The sequence below is a fragment of the Pinus tabuliformis genome, chromosome 9 (assembly GCF_031772625.1).
Source record: "Pinus tabuliformis cultivar Carrire ecotype Pingquan chromosome 9, CPIR1, whole genome shotgun sequence".
In the NCBI taxonomy this organism is placed as follows: Eukaryota; Viridiplantae; Streptophyta; class Pinopsida; order Pinales; family Pinaceae; genus Pinus; species Pinus tabuliformis.
Window position 1 is genome coordinate 841,707,294 of NC_142307.1, and position 27,177 is coordinate 841,734,470.

The 27,177-nt window shown below is 39.0% G+C and overlaps 1 protein-coding gene across 1 annotated transcript in view; it reads right to left on the reverse strand.

Moving 5' to 3' along the window:
- Positions 1-27,177, reverse strand: part of SFR6 (sensitive to freezing 6) — a 325,720-nt gene that overhangs the window by 76,466 nt on the left and 222,077 nt on the right. The window contains 1 exon segment of the mRNA XM_089445794.1: positions 6,025-6,261. Coding sequence (XP_089301920.1) covers positions 6,025-6,261 — 237 coding nt within the window.

A 27,177-nucleotide genomic window follows, 5' to 3' on the forward strand; every position in this document is an offset into this window, starting at 1 on the left:
TCTTTTCAAGGATTAGTTTATGGCAGATTGTTCTTTGACATAAAGATTTGTGCCCTAATCCAAATACAAAGCACCTTGCTTAATCCATTTGCATACATAACCTTGAACCAATTGACCTCGAACATCTTTTAGGTGATATATACTAGGAAGCCTCTCGTGTGGCGAAATCCCACTAAAGAGTAGGAGGTGGAATGTTAAGGTGAAAGTGGCAACCACCTCCTTATTGCATCTTAGTCTAGTTCTTGCCTTCTAAGGTCTCTTACAAGGCCTACTAGGTCTTGAGGAAACACCCACCTCTATGGCAATCATGACAGTTTCGCGCATGGTTCCACAGGTGGAACCACGGTTCTATGCACAGTTTCACCACAATGTTGTGATGGTTCACAAGTGGTTCCAGAGTAACACGAATGCTTCTATGGGGCAATCTTTTTTTACTTTTTTATCTTTAACTATGTCTTCAGGGTGGGACCTAGATTGAGTTTAGGGATGACAAAAGAGTGAGGATAAAGTTAAAAGGCCTCTTTCCCCTCCCTTTTTCTCATTCTTTCATCTCATTTGCTTGAGCTTGGAGAAGAGAGCAAAGGAGATAGCAGATTTTTTCAAACATATTTGTGAGAGGTTCGAGGAGAGAGCAAAGGAGAACTTGGATGAGTCAAGATACTGAAGTTTGGATGTGATACAAAGGTTGTCATCTACTTCAACTTCTCAAGAGCTAAAGAGGTAAGTGCAAACCCCAACTCCATTTTCTTGTATTTTTTGTTTGTGCTTTTTTCCTCTTCTCCTACACTTTCGCATTCCTTGTTCTTGCTCATTTTATTGCAAGTTGTCCATCTAAGCTTTGAGAAAAATTGTGTTCTTTTGGCTTATCATTCCATTTTTCGTTTTCCTGATGTTGGTGGGGTATAGGCATCAAAGGGAAGAAATGGAAGAAGAGGATAACGGTCACACTCATAGTGACTCAATGTATAATGATGAGGAAGAGTTTGAAGGGTAAGGGGATAAAGAGAGCAATGAAATGCAAGCGATTGAAAGTTCATTGACACACTTATGGAAATTTGTCGCAAATCGTAAGGGGGGGAGAGGCAGTGGAACCTTTAAACTTATATGCACTCATGATTGTCATGATGGAAAACCTTATAGCAGTTCATATACCCGTGTGTGGAGGCATTTTTGTAGGGTAATGGAGAGTGATGACAATATGGGTGCCATAGGGATCTCAGTTTTCCCTAAGGTATCAATGGAACAAAGTTAAAAATGCATCAAAATGGAGGAGGATACATAAAAAAGACATAGTAAGAAACAAAAACTTCAACCCAATGCAACCTTTAAATTTGGTGGTGGTGCCCATCCAAAAGGAACTTTGAGACGAGGATTTTCAACAAAAAAGTTTTGATGCAAAGAACGTTGCCCTCACCACTAAGCTACAAAGGGGAAAGAGAAGTTCAACAATGGCAACAAGAAGCACTTAAGCAAAGTGAAATGCTTTACACGTGAAGTGATTGGTCATTATGCAAGCAAGTGTCCGCATAAGAGAGGAGGGAAAGAGAAGAAGCCTAAGATGGCAATGGTTGCTCCAGCTACAATGGACAAGGATAAATTCGTTAGCAGATTCAACAAGGAGTTTTCTACTATCTCTCATTTCTTTGGGAGCACCATTCATGAGGGTGTTTGGTTCCTAGATTATGGAGCCTCGAAGCATATGACAGGAACACAAGAAGTGTTTTAGAGCCTAGTCAAATGGGACTCCAATCTACATGTGAAGATTGGTGAGAAGATTCAATATGCAGTTAGAGGAACCGGGATTGTACAATTCAGGATGGAGTCAAGTGGATTGCTAAGAATCCAAGATGTACATTGGGTATCGAGCTCAAATGCAACGTGCTTTCAATCTCAACAATTGAGGCAAAGGGGTTTGAAACTTTGATGTTCTATTCTGGAATGGAAAAGTGATGCTCAAACCTAGTGGATATAACTCTAGCCTAGGCCCCAGGGGTGGTTCTTGGAGTCAAAGAGAATGGTCTATATAGGCTAAAGGGAAAGCCTATTAACCAAGAAAAGAAGGTGCCAAAGAATCAGAGGGAGTTATGTTCATGAGGTAGTTCGTCGATTCAGAGAGAGAGTCAACAACCCTAGAAGAGTGCATCGTCAAAGAGAAGAAAGGAGACTTCCATATCTGACAAGAAGCCACGCACTAGCTTAAAGGCCTTGCGGGAGGAAGAAGAAGACGAAGTAGCAAGGAAACTTCCAAGAAGGGTTCTGCTCTTATAGTAAGATTCGCTTCTGTGACGAAAGATGAATCTTATGATAATGTTGGAGAGCAACCATGGAAGATTATTGTGTTCCAATGTGGGAAAAAGAGAGACTTCCAAGGAATGGAAGTACCTCCCTCGCTAAGAGGGAGCATTGAAAATGGAAAACATCAAGGGGTACTCTCACAACTTACAAGTTCTTAGTGCTAGGTTTGTGAGAGAGAAACGCCCACAAAAGTGTGATGTGTAGGATTTGCACCTAGTTTAGGAGTTTTGGACCCAAAGTGAGTGAGCTTTGAACCCAAGGAAAGAATTTAATATTCTAATTTATTGTTGAGGTTGAGATTCGTGCTTTCTTGAAGGACAAGGGGGCTTCCTATTAGACCTAAGAACAAGTATAAATAAGGAGCCAAATGGAGAGGCCTGAGGACAAGAAAGTGAAGGATTATTCTTCTTGTGAGAGGCTAGAAGTGGCCTAGCTGTAGGCAACAAAAGGAGTAGCACGAGAAAGATGGAAGGCAATAAGGGAAGTTTGGACAATTGAGGCTTTTGTGGTTAGAAAGAGGCCAAGTAGGGTTGTTAAAGGAAGACACGGCTAGTGAGAGAAGGCCGAGGTCTGTTTGGTTGAACAGGGGTTGGTTTAGGGTATGTCCAAGACTAGCCACAGGCAAAAGAATAGGCCACAGCCAAGACAAGATGGTCGCAGGCTTGTAATAACCTTAAGGAACAAGTCGCAAGGGTAAAAGGAGGTATGATTGAAGCGGCCATAGGCCTAGGGGCAATTCATAGGGCTAAAGGAGGCCCGATTAAGGCCAGTTGCAATTAAGAAAGTGAGGTCGCAGGCATGTGTTGGAAAACGAAGGGATTGATGGCCTAGGAGGGCTAAAGAAGGCATGTTAGGACATGCCGCAGGCCAAGAAAAGGAGGTTAAGAGTTGTTGAGTGTGTTAAAGGCTTGAATAGGAGACTGCAAAGGCTAAAGAAGCATATTGAGGGCCTAGGAAGGCTCCAACAAGGTTGAAGGAGCTAGCTACAAGGGAAAGTAGGCTAGATTTGGAGGAAAAGAGGTCTACTAAGGTTGCCAGGTAAGCAACTAGATTTGTAAGGGTTTTTTTTGTAAATGACCATCGTAGGTCATATTGTTATTTGGGTGGGAAAGGCTTAGAGGAAAAAGACTCAGAACTAGGTGATTTGGCCAAAGGGATTGACCTGATATTTGGCATTGTACAAGGATTGTAAAGGGCCACTTTCCCTAGTACGGGAGCCCTATGGTTTCTCTTAATGGACTGATAAGAAACAAGTTTGGGCATTAATCCTTGTGTACCATGTATTGATCTAATTGATACTATATATTCCTCTATTTAAAATTTTGAAGTTAGGAATTTTTTGTGTCTATATTTTCTAGCTAAAGCATAGACCAAACTTGGGGTGCATGAAATTCTAACACTTACCTATATCCCACTCAGTTCAATTGCATGAGTCATTAGATTGTGTTACACTGACACTATACTTATGGGTTTGTTGGTATGCCATTTCTTTAAATGTTATGCAATAGCATGCGACAACATCAGATTCCTCAATCCCAGTGTTGTATTGGCATTGTGCATGTCATTTGAGCTTTGGACATTCACCTACACTCATACCCTATGTTTATGTGAGTTAAAAATCAATACATGTGTCCCTTTGTTATGCCCAAGCCAATTGCTCCAAAATGGATATACCTAGGGCGTTCTCCAAAGTGGGCACTGGATTCATTAGGTACAACCATCACATTGCTCAATTTGAGCCTAAAACACCAACACTCAGTGATGCCATACATTCCAAGTAATGTGTTCCACGGTTCACCATCCTCGCAATTTGCAATTGCCTACAACCTTTATCGAATGCATTTGCAATCGCCTACATCCTTCCTCTCAACCTCCTCTCCCAAGGACCAACCAACATCTTCAAGGTCTATGTGAAGTTCCCACATGAGGCCACAAATCACACATCATCCAAGTGATAGACTTCTTTGCAATAATCAAAGAATTTGCTTTCCAATAACTCCCCACAATTTGTATCATCAAGAATTTCATTGGCAATAAATGTTTAATATTATTATCACTACCATCAAGTTTAATATCATTATTAATATTTATTATGTATACAATAATTATGTATCTAGTGTCTATACAGTGTGGGAGTTTGAAACCTTCTCTTTCTTTCTTTTGTTTTCTTTACTGATATAGGAGTTGCTTTCGAACTCCCACAGTATACACACTGGAAGTAACTTTTACTGCAACTGACCTACTTTTGCAGTCATTTGTTGGATATTAACAATATGTCTTATCTTATTATCCAATTTATTTAGGGCGGAGATGGTGCTACAAGATGTGGACTCATCAAAGTCTGAGGCAATGGCATAAGAATAGAGATTAGAAGAGTACCCTTTAGCATTATTCTGATCTTCATCACCAGAAGTCCATGTCAGAACTATATGGGGAGAGGCCTATGCGTGCAAATTGCAACTCCTAATTTTATTGTGCTTTTGTTATTCTCTTTGTGTTTATTTCCACTGCAAGGTGTGAAAAGAATTTCATTTGCAACAAATGGGCTTGGACAAATCTAATGAAAAAGATATTTATTTTCAAATGAATTCATGTGCATGTAGTTTTCTGCAGAAAAAGAGCATATATATATCAGAAGGCTAGACTAGCATTTGGTTGTGGCATTCCATAAATGTGACCATTTGTGGAATTCATAGTTCACAGCTAACAGAATGTTGAGTGGGGGGAACAGTTCATATGCTTTTGCCAAATCGATGCCTCTGATACCAATGTATTAAGTAATAAGAACAATCAATACTATTGCGAAATTAATAGAAATCCATGTAATGAATGAATTATTCAATTACAATAAGAGGCTTGATTTTATAATACCCAATGTGCCTTTTCTTATGTAGACATGCCTTATTGTGATGGTAGGCCGGCATTCAAATTTTATTAAGTTTAACTAGTTATTTTTACTATTTTACCTTACCTTAATTTCTTGTGTTCTACCTAAACCATTAAACTTACTTTACTTTATTATGTCACTCTATGTTTATTACACATTCATGTATGTTTCAATGTGTGTGTACTATTTAAAACCAATAAATTTGCCTGGCTATATAGCTTTTACTACAAGCATGGGGATCATTCACTATAGAGACAATGCTGACTTGGTCATCAAATCCATAGTTGATTCAACAGTCAAGCATACAAAATAGCACTATATCACTCTTCTTTATGCTAATTTTTTATGTATTGAGAAGAGGTTCTTAACAATTCAGTCTAAGTCAAGGGCAAGCAACACATCAATGAAGTATACCTCTTTCAAGAACTGCACAGATAGATCACTTTGAAACATTCAAAATCTAGGCAATTTGGTGGACTAGCAAAGTTTATGAAATCATACGGGGTATAAACCATATAACAATCATATCGCATGGACCAATACACCAACTTGGTCTGAGTGCATAATGCATACAGTCATTTATTCTGAGGAGCTTCACAAAAGGAAAGGCCAGGCATATCTTCTAGCAAAAGACATGAAATACAATTTTAACAGTAAAAATTTGCAAACGTCATTCTGTTCCCTTTAGTATTCTAATATAGAAGAACAATTTATACCTAACAATAATGTGTAGGTTATACAAATATTATAATGCATTTCAAGATAGAAATCATGAGACTTAAAGAACAACAAGATTATATTTTCAAAGATAGAAATTCTGGAAAAAAATAATAGTGCCTAACCTGGATAATAGGAACAAGAGCTGGATCAACTGTCATGGCATCAGTTCCAAGTTGTGTTAAAGTCTCACTAGAGGCCTGCCAAGGCTCAACCATTAAAGTTGCGGGACTTACGAGAGCAGACTCAATGCCCTTTCCCAGCATGTCAAGCAACAACCTTGCCTGCATATCTAGAACAAGTGCCCTAACATCTTGGGCAACTGTACCCTCAAGTAGCCTGCATTTTATTCTATCCAAAGCCTGCAAGAATGCCAGATTACTGGTTCTATAAATTCTTCATGAAGATCAACTCTACCAAAAAAAATGAAAGTGTAACTATTCAAATTTGATTAAGCTAGAGATGTTCCCTCTCTACAATCAACCACCAGTTTATAAGATTGCTATAAGCAATTTATTTGGACAGAGATTCATTGTTTGGATACATCTCTATTAAACAAACTGAACTAAAGATGTAATTAGCCAAAGAAACAACTTCAATCAAGTGCTTAGTTGTTTTAAATACTAGATTGCATGCACATGCCAAAGAATTCCAGGAGATTATACTATAACAAACATTTCAATCCATATTTTTGTGATAATGTTTTTATGTGCATCATGCTACTTTTATGAGAGCAATGAGGACATTCCACACAACTCTAGAGATTTCTATTTCAATAAACCTGTGGTTTTATGATCTGAATACTAACATAGTAACATACTTAGAAGGTTCTTCCATTCATGCTACATTAATTGTAGCAAGTATAACGTAGTTAAACAAGGTTAGTACAAAGCACATGCATCAGGCATGACAGTCGAAGCAGGAAGGATTAATACGATAGCATGAAAATTTTACACACTTGGAAACACCAAAGATAATTTTTGAGAGAACTCTGGAAAGGACAAATAGTTGAATCATCTAAATCTAGATAAAGTGAAATTTATAAATCAAAGATGAACTTTAATATTTTACCCTTTGTTTTTTTTTGGGGGGAGATGGTAGTACGTGCGTGGAATTTGTAAAAAATTAAACAAAGTGTATAACTAGTGAAGTTCTCCCATGACCTTAACACAGGTTCAATGTTGCAGGATCGTTTCCCCCACCTCCCCCGTGATCTAGAGGCGAAACCGCGTCCTGTACAGATCTGCTGCTGACCCTCCTGCGGAACCGCGGATCCAAAAATCAGATCTGCGGTTCCACCAATTTTTGGCAATTCCTGGAAATTTGGAACCATGTGGACCCGATCTGCAATTCTAGATTTCTGATCCATGGAACCAAAAAATGATCAGTCGCGGATCTGTGGAGGTTCAGGAACGGATCCACCACGAATCGTGAGCAGATCCGGAGGTAGGCGAACGATTCTGCGGGGGCCGAGTTTCTAATTTTTTTTGTTAACTTGGGTTGAGGAGCGGTTAAAGTGAGTTTATGGTGAGTTAGGGAAAGGAGAGGATGGGGTGTTTAGGGAAAAAATTCAAGGGAAGTATATTGATGGAGTAAGGGTAGATGGCTGGGGCATCCACTTCTAAAACCCTAGCTATTGCTCTTGTGTGGGGAGAAATTAAAAATAGGGTCTACACATTAACAGTTTCCCCGAACGCCTTAGGGGAGACAATATTACATGCAATATTGAAGCAAAATTTCAGCAATAATGAAGCATTTAGTCATGTCCTAATTGAAACCTTTAAACATAGAGCATGCAAATTTTCAATAATAAAACAATAGACTTACAAAATCCTCCACAAAAGGCACTTCTTTCAATCCCAGAACAATGTCTCCATGCAAAAATCACATCCACATGAAAGTTGCACCAAGAAAGATCACATCTTGACCATAGTAGAGAAAAAGAGTAGCTTGCACTCTCTTAGAGAAGAAAATAACTTGATGTGTGATGATGAGAAAATAAAATGGGGGGAGAGTCTATCTATATGAGATCTATCTGACACTTTTTTACAATAATTCAACTAAAGAAGCCCTATTGACAAGTTTACTTCAAGTGTTCCACAAGAAAGAGGTTACAAGCCAACCTCATAGCTCAAAAACATAACAAAAGTGCCATAAAATCCCACACATGTGGGAGAAAATCCTCCTCAAGCATGACATCATCCTCCAAATGAGATCTAGATGCCACAAAAAGGTGCCTTCTGGGCTAATGAGTGCTCTATACTCCAAGATGAATCTCCAAGATTATGGGCAAGCCTCCAAAGTGCCTCTATGCCAACATGTCATCTTCACGATGCCTCATGTCACCCTCAAAAGAGCAAGAGGGGTGATGTGGCACTCTCTAACTCAAACATTGGGGCTCCAAAGTGATGAACAAACCCTCCCCTATCATCACAAGGATGATCATCATCATCCAGGCTCTGAAACGAGTGATTCCCATCAAACAATATCAAGGGCATCCTGCGAACATTGTAGGTCCATTAGGCAGATCATCAATATCTCCAACAGTAAGTTTCATGGGCTCAGCATTTATGCATCTCGGGGTCCACCAAAGTGTCAAGTATCATGTGGGGTCATCAAGTAGCCCAACGCCCTGCTATGGATAGGCAATGTTGCATCACCAAAGTCATACACTCTCTCTGTAGTGGATAAAACATCCTCTACTACTCTGTTGAGAAGGTGGGGCAATCACCACAAGATGCCTCTACTCCTATGATGAGAAACACCTGACAAAACACTCTCAAGATCACATGAAAATCAACAATCATTAGGTAAAATAACCACGGATGTATCATAGCGGACCATACTTAATGCTACGGGCACAACAATACTTCACACAAATATCACCTTAAAATATCTAACAAGAAACCCTATTAGGTATTTCTAACCCCAAAGGGGAAGTGATAGGTCCCAAATCTACTCATCAATCCATAGGTGTGTGTGTGGATTGCGGCAACGAAGTGGGCATGACTGCAGGGCAGAGTGCCATAGCCAAGTGACCAACTAATGGTTGTCCAACATCCTAAGCATATAGATGTAAGGAGGGAACAACCGTTGAGGCATGATTTACCCGTTTCCTTGGCCTACTTTTTCCACCCATCTCGTGCACCTTTAAATTCTTTATGATTATGCTTTGATTTGGGTGCATAGCTCAAGAGTCCAAACTTGCTTTTTGAGATTTAGCAATTAATACCACTTAAGTATGAGGTAGTTTATCATTCATTAGGGTTTGGCCAATACAAGGTTTCCTATTATAGATGGAGCATCATGTACTCGAGGAACCGGGGGATGGCTAATGAAGGGGATAGAGCTCATGCTAGGCTTTTTCCCATGCACAAATCAAATGTCCTAGCCATCTTTTGCATTTATCTTTTTTTTTCATTCTGGCTTTCTTATGCTTTTAACTTTCTTTTAGTTGCATCACCCTCTAGGGCAAGGCTGTGGGGGAGCGCCTCCCCCCCCCACCCGGAAGTGCGCTTCGAGCAAGAGCGCGCTCTGTTAACCAAAAACCTAATGCAAGAATATTGTGTAGTCTTGTATTTGTAAGTGTCAAATAAGTATTGTATTGTACTGAAAAATTGAATGGTGATTACAATCCTTCGTGGTGGTGTGCCTATATAGGCATTGATTGGTCACAAACATGAGTGGTCACACCTTTTTTACCCTTGCCCTTTCATAATTAATGGGCCATTAATTAATTTTATTATTTTATTTATTATTAATATTAATATTTTAATATTATTTATTAATTAATGTTTTTAATGATTTTTTATTCATAACATTAGCATCCCCTTTAGAGATGCTTTGTCCTTGAAGCATAATAGGAAGGGTTCTCTGTAGTTGAACATGTTTCTATGAATGACATATTTACTTTGACTTTGTTTGTGCCTGGTGAAGTCTTCATGTGTATTTGTACCTTCCTTGAAGCTAGAAGTGTTAACACCATATAATTTATAATGTCGTCCTTGCCAGTTAAACTCCATGAACTATTCTTCAAGGTTTGTAGTATAGCTTCCTAGTTGTATTAACCATTTTGCACCTAGAACTATATCCATTTCTTTAAGTGGTAGGGCAAATAGATTTGTTTGCACCTCTAGTTCTTGTATCTAGATTGAAACCTTATGGCATTCTCCTATCTCTTCGATCATTTTCCTAGTAGTGACAGTCATGCTCAGATCCCTGATTAGGCATACACAAAGATCAAGTTGTCTAGCAAGATCAATGATTATACAATTGTGAGTACTGCCAAAATCGACAAGTATATTGACATTTTTGCCTCTTATGATCCCTTTAAACTTCATGGTTTTATGGCGTAATCGCCTTGTCATGTTTGTTGGTAGAGTAGCAGGCTTAATGTTATTTCGTCTTGGAGACTAGTCTCTCCGCTTCTAAAGATGTGGTGAAATGCATTTTGTAGTGACTTGTTGTTTTTGACCTTTTGAAGAATTACTTTCTCCATCCTAATTTTGTTGGACACATGAGATTGCTGCTAAAGATGGGTCCTCAGGATCAAAATCTTCATTGTGTGTGACAATGATTTCTTCATCAGGTTCTTGTACTTCAACTTGCCTTCCATCTACTATTTATAGTAGTGTAAGGATGTGTCTTCACATTTATGTCCTGGCATCCTGTTTTCTCCACACTTGCAACAATTATTTTTCTTCTTTACATTTTTTTCTGACTCATTACTAAAATTGTTTGATTCCTTCTCAACTTCATAAGTATACAATTTCTTGTTAAGGCATCTGTGTCCTGATGTCCATTTGTCTCCACACTTACATTAGTTTGATTCCTTTTTCCCTTAGTATTGTTGTTGGTCTTCATCTTCCTTGAATGATGACATTTTGAACTTATGTTTTTGTTCAATAAGCTTTGTCACATGTCTAGCTTCTTCGATAGTTTTAGGTTTGTACAATTTCAATTATGCACAGATATTATTAGAATAATACTATTTAGTGTTTAATGCTCATTCTTATTAGTTGTTGCTATTTTTATCATTTTTAGCAGTTTCTTAGATGAAACTGGTTGTTTCTATTTCCTAATAGAAACTTGATGTTTCTATTACTGTAAATATCTTTGTATTACTTATTGAGCTACATTCTGCTCATGTAATTCAATTCAATTCATTCATTGATTATGGTATCAGAGCGAGGTTTATTTTTTCGAAAAATTTCCATGCTTCTTTTCGAAATTTGCTTTCTCGCTATTTGATTTGCCCTCCTGTGGTCTCGTGAGGGTTTCTGGTGTCGTCCTAGAGGTTCGATGTTCAAATTTTTTTTGGGCCTGTAGAACTGTTGTTTGGAACAGTCACGGTTCCAAATTCGAATTGGTGGTTTTTTGAAAATTCTGCGACTTTGAACTCGGAGAATCTCAGGCGAGTCTTGAAAAATTCGTTGTGAATACGCTACCTCATATCCGCAACATTGGCCTCGGGACGACGGCACCTGTTGATTTGAGGACGGGCTCTGCTTGGGGTTTTATCATTACCCAGTTCGTTACCTCCTGTGACAGAGATTGCACACGGAATTATCAAAGTGTCGAGAGTAAGTCCGTGAGACATCTTTCTTTGCGCTATAGTTTCTTGCGAAGGTCGGAGTTTTGCCCTTTTGCGATTCGAAATCCAGTGTGTGTCACTGTCGCCGACGCAGTTTCCCTCCGCGTGGCGTCACAATTTCTTTGGTCATTGATGGGGATCCCGTGGTGAAGAGCACGAATGATATCCATATCTGATTGCTCAGAGCATAGAACTACGGCTTTAATCTTATCAGCCCTTTCCTGATTTTCCATTTGCTGCATTGAAAAATCCGCATGTATCTTTCGCGTGAATTTTTTTTATCATGGTTCCACCCGTCCAGGTTCCAGTCAGGAATCATCAAATTTTACAGCAGTCTGGATTTCCCCGCATCATTTACACCTAAGCGATCGCGATTAGTATTGCGCTGATGCGGCTTTTGTTCTGACTGGTGCTGACCGGACGTGACTTTTTGGTAACAGCGATCGAGCTGAGGGTTTGGATCGTGGCTGCGTGCGTATTCTCTCCATTGAACTTAGTTTTGCAGTGCAGAAAGATCAATTCCTGTTGTACACGTTGAGACAGGCGTAGTGGGCACGCAGAACAGACCAACGTTATCTCAATACAGAGAGTTTTTTTTGGCCCAAGTATTTTTTTCGTTTGTCGAAATTTTTTTCCAAATACAGATTTGATGTGGGTTTTGTGATACCTCAACTGGGCAGTCATCAGAATTTTCTGGGTTCATCGTTTTCTGTGCCTCGATTTTTCCAGTCAGCTGGCATCTGCATTGAAAGCCGAGTCAGAGTCCTTTGTTGTTTTTAGTATCTTGGGAAACGTGCAGATGGCCTCGATAACCAATCTGATGTTGGAAGGCAGTCAGCGCTTTAATAGCACCAATTATAACATCTGGAAACAGAGAATGTTGACCATTTTTGAATATAGGCATCTTGACCAACTCATTCTGAACAAAGAGCTTTGTCCTGGTATAGGTGGTACCGATCAAGATAAGTTTGATGATCGAAATCGAGAAGCTGTTATGCTTCTCAAACTCTCTATGACTGATGATCAGTTACCATGGATTCCTTCCGCAAGACCGCTGCCGAAATCTGGCAACATTTGAAGGAATTGCACGAGACATCCGAAAAGAGCAGAGGTTTCTTTCTCAAGAATCAGTTGTTCTCCATCATGATGGACGAACATATGTCTTTACAGGAACATCTTAACAGGATTAAAGACATTCGAGATTAGCTCGAAGCCATTGGTCGGACCATGGAGGAAGAAGATATGGTAGTCATCACTCTGAAAAGTCTACCGAAATCTTATGAACACTTCATAGAAACACTCAACATTACCACCACAAATGTTGATCTGAAGTTTCCAGAGTTATGCACCAAACTCCTACAATAGGATCATTGGAAACAACAGTTTGGTAGTGGTGCTTCATCAGCGTCCTCAGAAAATGCTTTTGCTGCCAAGTATCAGTCCTTTCAGCAAAGAGGTTCTTCTCAGCCTTTTGATCCTGCTAGGAAGAAAAGTGTGCAGTGTAATTACTGTCACATGTTCGGCCACATGAAGAAAGATTTCCGACAGAGGATTGCTTCTGAACAGAAGAAACAGGGAGGGCCCCATCAGACAGCAAATGTTGCAGAACATTCCGAGCAGACAGAATCTGCCTTTTACGCCTTTATGGCTAAAAGGTCTTCAAAGCATGTCCCGTCTTTTGCCTGGTACATTGACTCTGGTGCATCACGCCATTTCTCTCACAAGCGTGACTGGTTTATTGACTTCTCACCTTTTAGTGATTTCGTGGTATTTGGCGGAGGTGAAAAGTACACAGTGGTTGGCAGAGGTACAGTTCAGATCCAGTCTGGTGGGCGCACACTCATCTTCCTGAATGTGTACTATGTTCCTGGTATGGAAATTAATCTATTGTCTGTCAGCCAGATTATGAGGAACCCTCCTCAGCTTGATGTAGTGTTCAGTGCGCACAAGTGCTCTATTATTGACAAGGAGACTAGTCTTACGGTTGTTGTTGGCCTAGAGGATCATGGGCACTGGTGATTCTCCAGAAGTGGCTCTAGCAGCTCGTGTTTCTCCCATCAGCACTCTATGGCATCAGCGATATGGGCATCTAAACATGCAGTATCTCTCTCAGCTCTCTCGGGAGGAACTTGTGTCAGGGTTACCTAATATTCAAACTCAGCAGTTGGGAGTATGTGGCGCCTGTCAAGTTGGCAAGCAACATCGATCTTCATTCAAGGATGGAGAATCTTGGTGCGCATCTAAGGTACTCCAGTTAATTCATGCTGATATTTGTGGTCCTATGAATACATCTTCTATTACTGGTTGCAAATATTTTTTGCTTATTGTAGATGATTTCAGTAGAAAGATGTGGGTGTATTTTCTAAAATATAAATCTGATGCATTTAGTATCTTTCAGAAGTTTAAAACCTTAGTTGAAAAAGAGTCTGGCTGTAATATCATGACTCTTAGGACAGATAACGGGGGGGGAATTTTGTTCTTCTGCTTTTTCCAACTTCTATGACACTCATGGCATCAAACGCCAGTTAACTACACCCTACACTCCTCAGCAGAACAATGTTGTCAAACGCCGCAATCGTACGGTTGTTGAAATGGCTCGTTCCATGTTACAACACAGGGTGTTCCGAACAAATTCTGGGCTGAAGCAGTATTCACTGCTGTCTATCTTCTTAATCGATCACCTACTCAAGCTGTTAACGGGAAGACTTCGGAAGAGGTTTGGTCTGGCCATAAGCCTAAGATCAGTCACCTCAAAGTATTTGGCTCAGTTGCATATGTTCGGATTCCAGCTGCTAAGCGCTCTAAGTTGGATTCCAAAAGCCAAAAACTCATGATGATAGGGTACAGTGATCATCACAAGGCCTATAGGCTGATAGATATAGCCACTGGTCGTCTTAGCTTCAGTCGGGATGTAGCATTTGATGAAGACAGAGGATTCTTTCAGTCTTCTCCTTCTGAGCAGTGTTCTGAGGATCAGCCTCACAGTGTTCTTCTTTTGGTAGGTCCACCTGATGGGAGGGATGATGCAACATCAGTATTTGATAATACACTACCTGAGCTTCCTCCGGAAAATAACCCTCCTCTTGTTGCTCCTATTGTTCTTGAGCCTTCTCCACCTCCTCTTGATATTGGTTCCTCTACTCTTCGGCCTAAATGGTGGGCTAAAACCATTGGTGATCTTTGGGATAATGAGCTCCTTGAAGGTAGAACTTCTAGACATAAGAGAAAACAACAGTCTACAGTAAATTTTACTCTTATGGCTAACCTACACAGTATTTTTGAGCCTCAAACCTATTCAGAGGCTAAGGGCACATCTGAGTGGGAACAGGCTATGGAAGTCGAATTCCAGAGTATTCAGAAGAACCAAACGTGGACCCTTTCTGATCTTCCTACAGGGAAAAAGCCCATCAGCTGCAAATGGGTGTATAAAGTGAAATACAAAGCTAACGGAACCCTAGACAAGTATAAAGCTCGTCTTGTTGCTCAAGGGTTCTCACAGAAGGAAGGCATCGACTATGAAGAGACCTTTGCTCCTACAGCCAAGATGAGTACCATCCGGCTTGTCCTTGCCCTAGCAGCTCAATTCAATTGGAAAGTTCATCAGATGGATGTAAAGAGTGCTTTCCTAAATGGTGACTTACAGGAAGAAGTCTACATGACGCAACCTCCAGGATTCAAGGTTGCCGATCAAGAACAAAAAGTGTGTAGATTAGTTAAAGCACTCTATGGATTGAAACAAGCTCCTCTGGCTTGGTACATGAAAATTGATCAGTATCTGACAGATCATGGCTTTCAGCGGAGCCCATCTGATGCAAACCTGTATATCAAGCATACTGGTGATGATATTTTGTTTGTGGTTGCCTATGTGGATGACCTTATCATTACTGGCAGCTCTACACATTTGATCCATGGGATCAAACAAGACTTATGTAGCACCTTTGATATGACAGACTTGGGACTTCTTCATTACTGTCTGGGGGTTGAAGTCTGGCAAACTGAGAACAACATCTTTCTCTCTCAGTCCAAGTATGCCAAAAATCTTGTGGACAGGTTCAGAATGCAGGATTGCAAACTGACCACGACTCCTATGGAACCAGGGCTCAAACTTTCAGCTCAGTCATCCTTCCCCCTTGTGGATGAAACTTTATTCAGGCAATTAGTGGGCAGCCTCATCTACCTTACTGCCACTAGACCTGACACCAGTTTTGCAATGAACTACATTTCCCGCTTCATGTCAGCTCCTAAGGTTAATCATTGGATAGCAGCAAAGCGTGTGCTACGATATGTGTGTGGCACTCCTGATTATGGACTCCTATACACTCGAAGTTTCGATCCTATACTCAGTGGTTACACAAATTCTGACTGGGCCGGTTTGGTTGATGACCGAAAATCTACAGCTGGGTATGTGTTTAGTCTAGGATCCGGTGTTGTCACCTGAACTAGTAAGAAGCAGCAGGCAGTGGCTCTCTCCTCAACAGAAGCAAAGTATCGGGGAGCAGTTAAGGCATCTTGTGAGGCAGTTTGGCTTCGATGTATGCTTGCGGATATGCATGTTTCCCAGACAGGTCCTACTCCCTTGTTTTGTGATAATCAGGGAGTGCTCAAACTTGCCAAGAATCTAGTCTTTCATGAACGAACAAAGCATGTGGAAACCCATTGCCACTACATTTGCCAACTTGTTGAAGACAGATCCGTTCAGTTGTGATATGTTCCCACAACGGAGCAGCCTGTAGACATCTTCACCAAGCCTCTTGGTCCTGATAAGTTTGTAAAATTCAAAGGGTCTATTGGTGTTGTAAATAGATTAAGCATTAAGGGAGGGTATTAGAATAATACTATTTAGTGTTTAATGCTCATTCTTATTAGTTGTTGCTATTTTTATCATTTTTAGCAGTTTCTTAGATGAAACTAGTTGTTTCTATTTCCTAATAGAAGCTTGATGTTTCAATTACTGTAAATATCTCTGTATTACTTATTGAGCTACATTCTGCTCATGTAATTCAATTCAATTCATTCATTGATTAGATATACTCCTTAAGTCCACATCTATACATTTTAAGTAGTTGTTCATCAGTAAATCCTCTTTGTCTTGTAGCTAATACTTCCCATTCGTGGGTGTATTCGCTTACAGACCCTTTTTGCTTGAGATGAACAAATTTTTCGTAGACATCATCTTCTTCTTCATCGTAGAATATTTTTAGCAAGGCATCCACGAAGGTCTTCCAATGAAAGGAACGGGCGTCACATTTGCCAGACCACCATAGGAACCAATCATATGCCTCTGCTTCCAAATTGTTGGATGTGGTCATGATTTTTTCTCGTTCACCTATTGGCGGGTTTGATTAAAAAATGGCTTCCATTTTATTAACCCAGACAATAGTGCCTTTATGGTCTTTTCCATCGTATTTTGGGAGCTCTTTTTTAATCCGTTGATAGTCCCTTTCCAAAAATTTAGTGTAATACTAGCTACCTAAAAAACATATCTCAGGTGGATCAGCAGGTTCATGCACAATCCTACTTTTCGGGCTAGATTCTGGTCCTTGAATAGATTGGACTATTAGCATGTCCACTTTCTCCATTAATTGATTAAGTCATTCGTTATGGTCGTCAAGTATTTTAGTGGTTTCCTCAAACTTGTCATCTCTTTGTCGTATCCTTTCCATCATTACTGTTAACTTCTTTTGGCCCTCGTTAAATTATGTCTATGCTTTTTCTAAATTGACAAGACAATATCGCACATCATTGATGTCGTCTCTGCAATGACTAATGTCAGCTTGTAATTCTTCGTTATTCACCATTTTGCCTTTTTTCTTGGTGGACCCCACCATCTTTTCTTTTCTTTTTTTTTAATAATATATATTTGTTTTAAAATATATTGATTAAAAATATATAATACTATTATATAACTTATTATATAATTTTTAATAATATGAATTATATTACCAAACTAAAAGACGCATCGAAAGGTTTGACTGTGGGCGCGACGGTCGAGACTAGACGATGGCGAGTGCCAAGGGTGGAATGAAGGTCAACGAATAAAAACAGCAGATTGATGGCAGTGAATCAGAGATGGCAGTTCACATGATGAGTGGATAGGGAACAAAATTAATGAATGGTGGAATGGTGGCTCGAGAACAGTGGTGGCAAACTAAAAATAGTGATGATAGGGATGACAGATAGGCAATAGCAGAGTCAAAGAAGTAGGCGAAGAGGTGAAATGAAAAGGGGTGGCAGACAGGAAAAAAAACAAGGAGCAAATTGGACAATGACTCGGTTGGGACAGTTACGGCCGTGGTTGGGGCGAGCGCTAGACGGTGGGGAACGATGAGAAAGGCAGCAAGGAGCACTGGCGGATGGAGATGGACACATAGGGAATTGATCAACATGAAGGTTGACAACCAACAGTGAAGAAGTGCCTTGTGAAATGGTAATAATGAGGAACACGGAATAGTGAGTGACTGTGGTGGAGAATGGTCGGATAGTGGAGCAGCAAACAACAGATGAACGGGTTGTGTAGCGGATTTTTCCAAACGACCGAGACGCTTCGATACTACTATCAGCGAGAAACATGGTGCAAGAATATTGTGTGTAGTGTTGTATTTGTAAGTGTCAAATAACTAATTTATTGTATTGAAAAATTGAATGGTGAATAGAATCCTTTGTGGTGATGTGCATATATAGGCATTGACTGACCACGAAGGTTAGTGGTCACACCTTTTTGACCCTTGCCCTTTCATAATTAAGGTACCATTAATTAATTTAATTATTTAATTTATTATTAATATTATTATTTAAATATCATTTATTAATTAATGTTTTGAATAAACTTTTTTATTCATAACACGCTCCCTAAAAAAAAATCCCTCCCTGCCAATTCGATAGCAATAGAGGGAGCTATTGTGTTGAAGAATCTAGGGTAGATTGAATTAATGAGATTCCTTTTATCATGATAACTATTTGAGAGGCATTTAGTCGTTAGATTATTAGCACAATCTTTTGCTTATTATCATTAGTGTGTGTATTTCTTACTTCAACAAATAGTTATCAAAGCAAAGAGGCAAGAGCACAAGATATGGGATTCTGCCAGGGCCAAAACCTCTCCCTCTTGGAGAGGAAAACTCGCACAAAATTCTTCTTATAGAGATTCTTATTGACGAACACCAAGACCACAACCCTTGACTCCCTGAACCACTCCAAGACCAAGACACCAATCCTCTTTACTGTTGAGATCATCACCATCATTGCTGCTTCACCAAGGTCATCTTTGAGATCATCATACCTACACCATCATCAAGATCATTACTATGCATTAACTGAGTATGTCACTGTACATTTACTGAGATCATCACTGCATATTTACTGAGATCATTTTTGCATTTTGTAATTATGTTTTTCATCGAGATCATGGCTTCATGAATACGCATTGTGAGATCTGATTATCCCAATTGCACCAAGATGTGTTCACTGAGATTTCGTTATGCCTGTATTCGATTATGATGAGACAGAGTATGTCTCTGTTTCTTCTCATCTGAAACATTGACTGAGATGTTATGTAGACTTTCTTTGTTTACACGAATGTTGCAATTATATCTTTTTATCACTGATTTGCCAAGACTATTACTGAGACAAAGATACTAAGATAGCGTATCTCTCCATCTTTGAGAATGTCGAGAACACTTGACTCTCCATCCACGTGTATGCCGAGAACACTTGTCACAGTGACTGTGTTGAATATGAGATAGTCATTACATTGTCGAGATAGTGTTTGCGTGAAGACTATATCAGGATGTTGAGACAGAGAGATTTCTTTCACCGAGGCAGAGCATCGAGATCATAGTCTGTTATAACCATCAAAGATTACATAATCTTTCTTCCAACGAAACACAAAACCGTTGTCTTCATGCAAGATACCTGTATCACTATATCATGCAAGTTTTAGAATGATCCGAATTATATCCTCCTGTGATTACTCCAACTACGTATATATAGGCATTGGTCCATGTATGCAACCCGACATGAACTTAGTGAACTATTGTGTCTTTTTATTGAGCCGACATGTCAACTCTATATATATTATGAAGCCGACTTGACTGTCTCTTCATCGTTTTGCTAGCAGTCTTCTTTGGAGGATGGTGCTTGTCTTGGAGGGCTACTTGACACTAGGTTGACCCATGTACATTACATAAATGCTCAAGAAGAGCTCTTTAACACAATTTTGAATCCTTGACTTTACGAGACCTATCGAATGAGCAAGAAACTCATTCATACAATTTATAAAAATAGTTTTTCTTTTTCTTGACAAGTACAAAGATCAAAATTACATTGACAAATATTGAACCTAGTTACACTTTTCTTCAACACTCCCTCTTAACTAGGGAGGTATTCACAATGGTACTTGGTTATTCACAAGTTGAAGAATTTCTCGCAAGAAGAATCGGATTGGTAATCCCATCTGTATAGCATCATATCAGCCGACATTGTCATAATGCAAGGCCTTGACTAACAGCTCCATCTCTCTATGAGACCATGAGCTACAATGCTGACGAGACCAATGATTTATAGACACCTTCATCATTGTCTCTCAAGGTACATACCCACCCGGGTGTTCATTGAGTATGACCTTCTATGACTATTCTTATCTTGGGTTCCCAGCGCTTAAAGAATATCGGTCCTCTTGCCTACTCTTACCTTGGATGCCCTACACATCCTCAAAGAGTATCGGATGCCAGATAATTACCCAACTCTCCATTCTTTCTTCCCAAGTGAAGACAAGAATGTTGTGTCTATCATGTGTCTACATTTCCATTCATGGCCTTCACCTAAACTTACGGTTGTTAGTCCTAGTCTAGTGCATGACAGATGAAATAGAAAAAACACAACTATCACTTCTTTGTAATCAGGGGTGATCTAACTCCAGCTCCCTCTTGATTAGAGACCTATCAGAGCTCCCTCTTAGTTAGGGACTCTTCTATACATCAACAACTTCTTCTTCATGGGTTCTTTAGCTGCTTGATCAACTTCTCTCCTTGATGTCATGAAAGTTAGTTGAGCTTCTTTCTTGTAGGGCAACAGTCATCGACCACTTTCCTTTTTAATTCATCATGTCATTCCTTTCTTCATGGAAAGTGGTCTTCGTCATATCTAGAACCCTCGTCATATGACTACCTCTTTCTCATCATGCTTCTTCCATTCATTACATGAATGCTAGTTGTAATTGTAAGTAGTCCTGCATGAACGTATCCAGATATTATTCAAGAAATCAAACAGATCATTATATCAAATCGTACCTTACCAGGTGGCTCTTAATCATGACACCTTTCTATAGGTATCAGCACCTACACACATATTGACATATCTCCCAAAGATATCCATTGTCAAGGGTCTTCATCTTTTTCAGACTTTCATTAGAGTCTTCATGTCTTTCCGGAAGATTTCCTAATCAACTTTTCTTGATCTTTGGATGTTCACTGCCTTCAACATGGTTACATAGCTCACAATCTCTTCCTTCCTCACACATTCTATTCTCTAGGGTTCCAAATCAGAGTTATGTAATTGTAGTCAGCCACCTCATACTTTATATGAGGACAGATTATGTTGATTTCATCTTAGTGTGACTTATGCCTTTCTGCATCCTTTCAGAGGAGGAGACCCTTTTCCTTTTATCATGCTTCTTAAGATAGAAGTAACGATCCATATTATCTGCAACCATACGACAAGATATTACAAAATTTAAACATAAGCATGCATACCTCATTTTCACATTGGGTCATCTACGCTTCTTCTAGTAGCTTCCTTGATTGAGGTGTCTTCAACCCCTTGATCTTCTTTTCCTCTTATGTCATCATAACATCATGCATGAATTCCATAAATTGGAGTTCTTGATGAAACACTTGCTTCCTCTATAGATTAGTGATCCTCCGATAAGGATTCCATCAGCGAATCTTGAGGATCTTGCATATCCCCATCTGACAAATATTTCCTTTTTGACTTAATGTATGATGAGACCTATCATAGATGACTTCTTCCTTTCCTTCAATGTCCAATGAGGTTCCTACGATATCCTGTAATGTTTGACTGTCGTGGATTTTGTTCTTCATGATTCCCATGAGCTCTTGCTTCCAATGCTTTTATGATGCCACAATGCATCTTATTATAATGATCATATCTAAAGATTTAGGAGCTTATGATAGGACCCCTTTTGTGAGGAATACCATCTCACTCATGGTGGAGATTTGTTACTCTGTCTTTCCTTGGCCCTTTTCTTTAGCTCCCTTCATCTTTCTGGCGATATGAACTTCTTTCCATATAGCATTGAACCTTATACTATTCTGTCTTGATTGAGGACCAAACCTTTTTTCCTTTCTATACATGATTGAGTTATTTAACCTTTAATACGTTTCTCTGCAACTTGTCTTTCTCTATCTAGCATGGAGACCACAAATTGTCGGATGAGGCAACCTTCTTGTTCATCAACATTAGTTACCTTGCTTATCAATGATGACTACCTTCCTATCAACTTTCCTAGATCTCTCAATTGACATCTCATGAAGATATTCCTTCACTCTTTGATGCCTTTAATCAGGTCTAAGTGATATGACCTTCTTTACTTCATTTCAGAGAGTATATCTTCTAGTATTTCACATATCTCTTTCATGTCTCCTTTCTTTCTACATAGGGATGAGAGGACCTTAAGAGTTCCCTCCCATGAATTCAAAGAAGACCTTGATATATTCACTGACTTCTCTTAACTATGAGGATAATTACAATCCTCCTTTTTCAATGCAAGGACCTTTAAGTGATTTCATATGATTCCTACGAGTCTTCTTGATCCATTCAAACAATGTCTAACCTTCATAGACCTTTTGCATAGACATCAATGACTTCTCTTGCGGGGATTGTATCTATCCTCCTTTCTTATGCAAGGAATTTCGATGACCCAACCAATTCATAGATCTCTTTGCCGACATGAAGTCACTTAACTTGATTATAAAAAGATGCTTACTTGATTTGTAAAGACAAAATCTTCACCTTGATCATGTTGATGAAGAAGATGTATGAGGACTTCTTCTTGGATGATCCTTTTCCAAATGAGAAAGCCTTTCCTCAATAGATGATTTGCTGCTTCATCAGATGTTCGTCTTTCATAGTATAGATTAGGATTGCTGCTAGGGTTTCAACTTTCTCCAAGCTGATGTGATCTTCGTTTTGAGGTCCTTTGAGCTATCTTACTTTGCGAACAACTTGATGAGTGTCTTGATAGCCTTTTTGATGATGACAATGGAGACAAAAGCTCTTGATGTTGTAGATTGCTCTTTGATCTAGGGTTTGATCAAGATTAGGGTTTGATTCTGTAATGTAGATCTTGACATTTTTTCAGCTTGCTTCAATGCACTGCTAGAAATTTGATCCTTGAATGTCTCTTTTCTGCCCTTCGTCCGACTGTAACCATAGCTCTGATTCCATGTTGAAGAATCTAGGGCAGATTGAATTAACGAGATTCTTTTTATCATGATAACTATTTGAGAGGCATCTAGTCATTAGATTATTAGCACAATATTTTGCTTATTATCATTAGTGTGTGTATTTCTTACTTCAACAAATAGCTATCAAAGCAAAGAGACGAGCACACGATATGGAATTCTGCCAAGGCCAAAACCTCTCCCTCTTGGAGAGGAAAACCCGCACAAAATTCTTCTTATAGAGTCTTTTTGACGAACACCAAGACCACAACCCTTGACTTCCTGAGCCACTCCAAGACCAAGACACCAATCCTCTTTACTGCTGAGATCATCAGCATAACTGTTGCTTCACCAAGGTCATCTTTGAGATCATCATAGCTACACCATCATCAAGATCATTACTATGCATTAACTAAGTTTGTCACTGTACATTTACTGAGATCATCACTACCTTTTGTAATTATGTTTTTTCATCGAGATCATGGCTTCATCAATACGTGTTGTGAGATCTAATTATCCCAATTGCACCAAGATGTGTTCATTGAGATTTCGTTATGCCTATATTCAGTTAGGATGAGACAGAGTATGTCTTTGTTTCTTCTTATCTGAAACTTTGACTGAGATGTTATGTTGACTTTCTTTGTTTACACGATTGCTGCAAATATATCTTTCTATCACAAGTCTGCCAAGACTATCACTAAGACAGAGATACTGAGATAGCGTATCTCTCCACCTTTGAGAATGCCAAGAACACTTGACTCTCCATCCACGAGTATGTCGAGAACACTTGTCGCAATGAATGTGTTGAATATGAGACTGTCATTACGTTGCCAAGATAGTGTTGCGTGAAGACTGTATCAGGATGCCGAGACAAAGAGATTTCTTTCACTAAGGCAGAGCACCGAGATCATACTCTGTTATAACCATCAAAGATTACATAATCTTTCTTCCATCAAAGCACAGAACCGTTGTCTTCATGCGAGATACTTGTATCACTATATCATGCGAAGTTTCAGAATGATCCGAATTATATCCTCTCGTGATTACTCTAGTTGCATATATATATGTGTTGGTCCATGAATGCAAACCGACGTGAATTTAGTGAACCGTTGCGTCATTTTATTGAGCTGACATGTCATCTCTATATATTATGAGGCCGACTTAACTATATCTTCATCGTTTTGTTGGCAGCGTTCTTCTTTGGAGGATGGTGCTTGTCTTGGAGGGCTACTTGACACTAGGTTGACCCATGTACATTACATAAATGCTCAAGAAGAGCTCTTTAACATGATTTTGACTCTTAGACATTCCTAGACCTATGGAATGAGCAAGAAACTCATTCATATAATTTACAAAAATAATATTTCTTTTTTTGGACAAGTACAAAGATCAAAATTACATTGACAAATACTAAACCTAGTTACACTTTTCTTCAACATATTGAAGGCTGGAAACAAGAATTTTTGAGTGGGGCAGCCTAATATTGAAGCCTATGGCCCTAGTATTGATATGCAGTTCACGATAATGTTAAATTCTTAAAGTTGACATTTTCATTTATCTTTCATTTTCATCTTTTTACTTAAATTTTTAACATTACCATGAAATGACTCAGGATGTTTGCGAGTGGTTCCCACCTCATTGGATTTCATATGGAGAAAGTAGAATTTGAGATCTCACTCAAAATCCAACAGACTTATCAGTTTTTCAGGATTTTAGGATTGGGGGGATTGCAATGTTTCCATTGGAATTTGTCATGCACTAGCATATGGAGCTTGTATTTAATCAAGAGCATTAAACCCTATATGCGGGGGAGACTCCCAATAATCAAGAGCACCTAGGGTACTATGTATGGAACTTTTATTTGATCAAGAGGACTAAGGTTGTTCGACTATGCGGGAGGAGACTCCCAATAAACCATGAGACAAGAAATTAGAATTTCTCGTGGAAAAAGGGTCAAGCAGTGGATAATAGATTTACTTGTCTTTTCTATTTTCTCGTACTTTTTATAACTATTGACTCTTTCGTATTTATTATGGCATTTTTTGTAAACAATATATGACAATTTCAGTTTGAAGTTTGAAGTTGGCATTTATAACTCATTGGTAAAGAATATGAATATGATGCTTCGTGAAAGTTAAAATATTTCATTTCATTTTTTATGTTCTTTGTTATAGTTTGCTATTGGTTACAAGTACAAATTTATTGATGACAAATGTTATATATTGAATTTTTTAAGTTTGAAACTTTAAGATTGATGAATCATGAGACTCGATACGTTGTAACATGTAACTTGTGGACATGTGGTTGCTGAAGATTATAACTACTAAGTTCTAGATGATTGATGTTATATGGTTTAATCCATGTTTTTATGCTTTTCATATCTAATTCATCATTCTACATGCTTTTGTTGACATATATGCTATGTTGCACGGGGACCCGCCCCCACCAAAAATCCCTCGTACCCGACGTTCTTGTGTACCGAGCATTTTTACAGGGGTTTGGGACGTCCCCAATTTTTTGGGGACTTCATTAGAGACTTAGGGACTTCCAAGCTATTCCCAATCCATCCCATGCATATTTTGGGGACTTTTCGAGTATTGTTCCGCCATCCTCAAGGGAAAAACAATATGTTTGACCCGATTTTGACTGGGATTACTTTGTTATTTGGATGGATTTTCTTGTTGTTTTGGATGTGCTTTTGGTATGAAAAATTTGTTCATGCTAACCTCCAACGATAACCGCTAAAAATGCTCCTGTTCAGTGTTGACACTTATTTTCTCCTCTCTTTGTCACTTAACTGTCTAAAGCAATAATCCTCAATGTTGGACTTTAGCCTATAATTACTATTGCTTAAAAACAACATCCCTTTAGCAATAATTAAGAAGTCTACTAACCTTTACTTCCTATGGCATGAATCAAGAACACAGTTATTGTTGATGAAAACCTTCTAGTTTTGTCCTAAAGGTGAAGTAGATTGTCTTTGAGATTGTTCCTATGTGGCACATTTAAAACCAATGTTGCACGACGCAGGGACGAAGTGAGGACGTTTTTTGGAAGCGAGGACACGGAAGCATCATTTTCCAAAAATCTGGGAAGTGAAGCATCTCGGAAGCGTCAACTATATATATATATATATATATATATATGCAGTTATATTCAAAACAAACATCCCAAATACCAAATTAGTTGTAGAAGACAAGAAAACATGCATATTTTTACATAAATCAAGATAGATATGGCATCCATGATTCCATTGTACATCAATGATTAATTATTCAAGCATCAACCATCCATATTCTAGCAATTACAAACATACATCAAATTTTTATGCATATTATAAAACATAAAACATAGAGCATATTATCTAGCAAGTGAGCAACTGCAACATTTGTCATGTCCAAAATTCAAATAATAATGTTTACAAAATAGGTCACCGCCAAGACAAAAAGGTTCAAATTCACAACAAGCCTACAAGTCTAATGATTAATCTATGACAAAAGTAGTAAATTGTGAATATATCTACTAATCTCTCCTCCTTCCACCACGAAGAGAACGTAGTGGTGGGCCTCCACGTGGTGGCAATGAAGAAGATGGTGCCTTTGGAAGTTGTGGCACTGAAACTGATGAAGACGAACCCCCTGTTGTTGGTGTTGAACCATGGGACCTGAGAACCAAGGGACCAGATGGGGTGGCATCTCAACTCGAACATCATCATCCTGGAATCGCTCAAAAAATTCATACCAAAAAAACTAGTTAACAAAAACAATTAAAAATAGGAATTAGAGAAATGCTTTATAGGCAAAATTCATACCACAATGGACATACCTAGATAAGAGCATCCCCTAATTAATCTAATTGCAACACTCCATCCTCCCAATTGGGCTCCTCTGGATTCTTGTCCCAAACCTTAAGGTCTTTATTAGTCTTTGCATCATCACAGTAATGGGACAACAATCGCAAATTGTAATGAACATAAACCAAGCTCTATGCCCAGTCTAAACTCAACCTGTTCCTTTTAACACAGTGGATGAAAGAATAAGAGCTCCAACACCTATCTGCAGAAGAAGTGTTTACCACCTATGATAGCACCGGCAATGCCAAAGTCTGTAGAAGTGGAGTAGCACCTCCATGCATGTTCCACCACTTAAGAGAAGAAAAAGTCTCTCAATCTCTAATTGCATGCATGCTCCCAAATGGACCAGTGCTAAGCATATAGTTGCTCAACT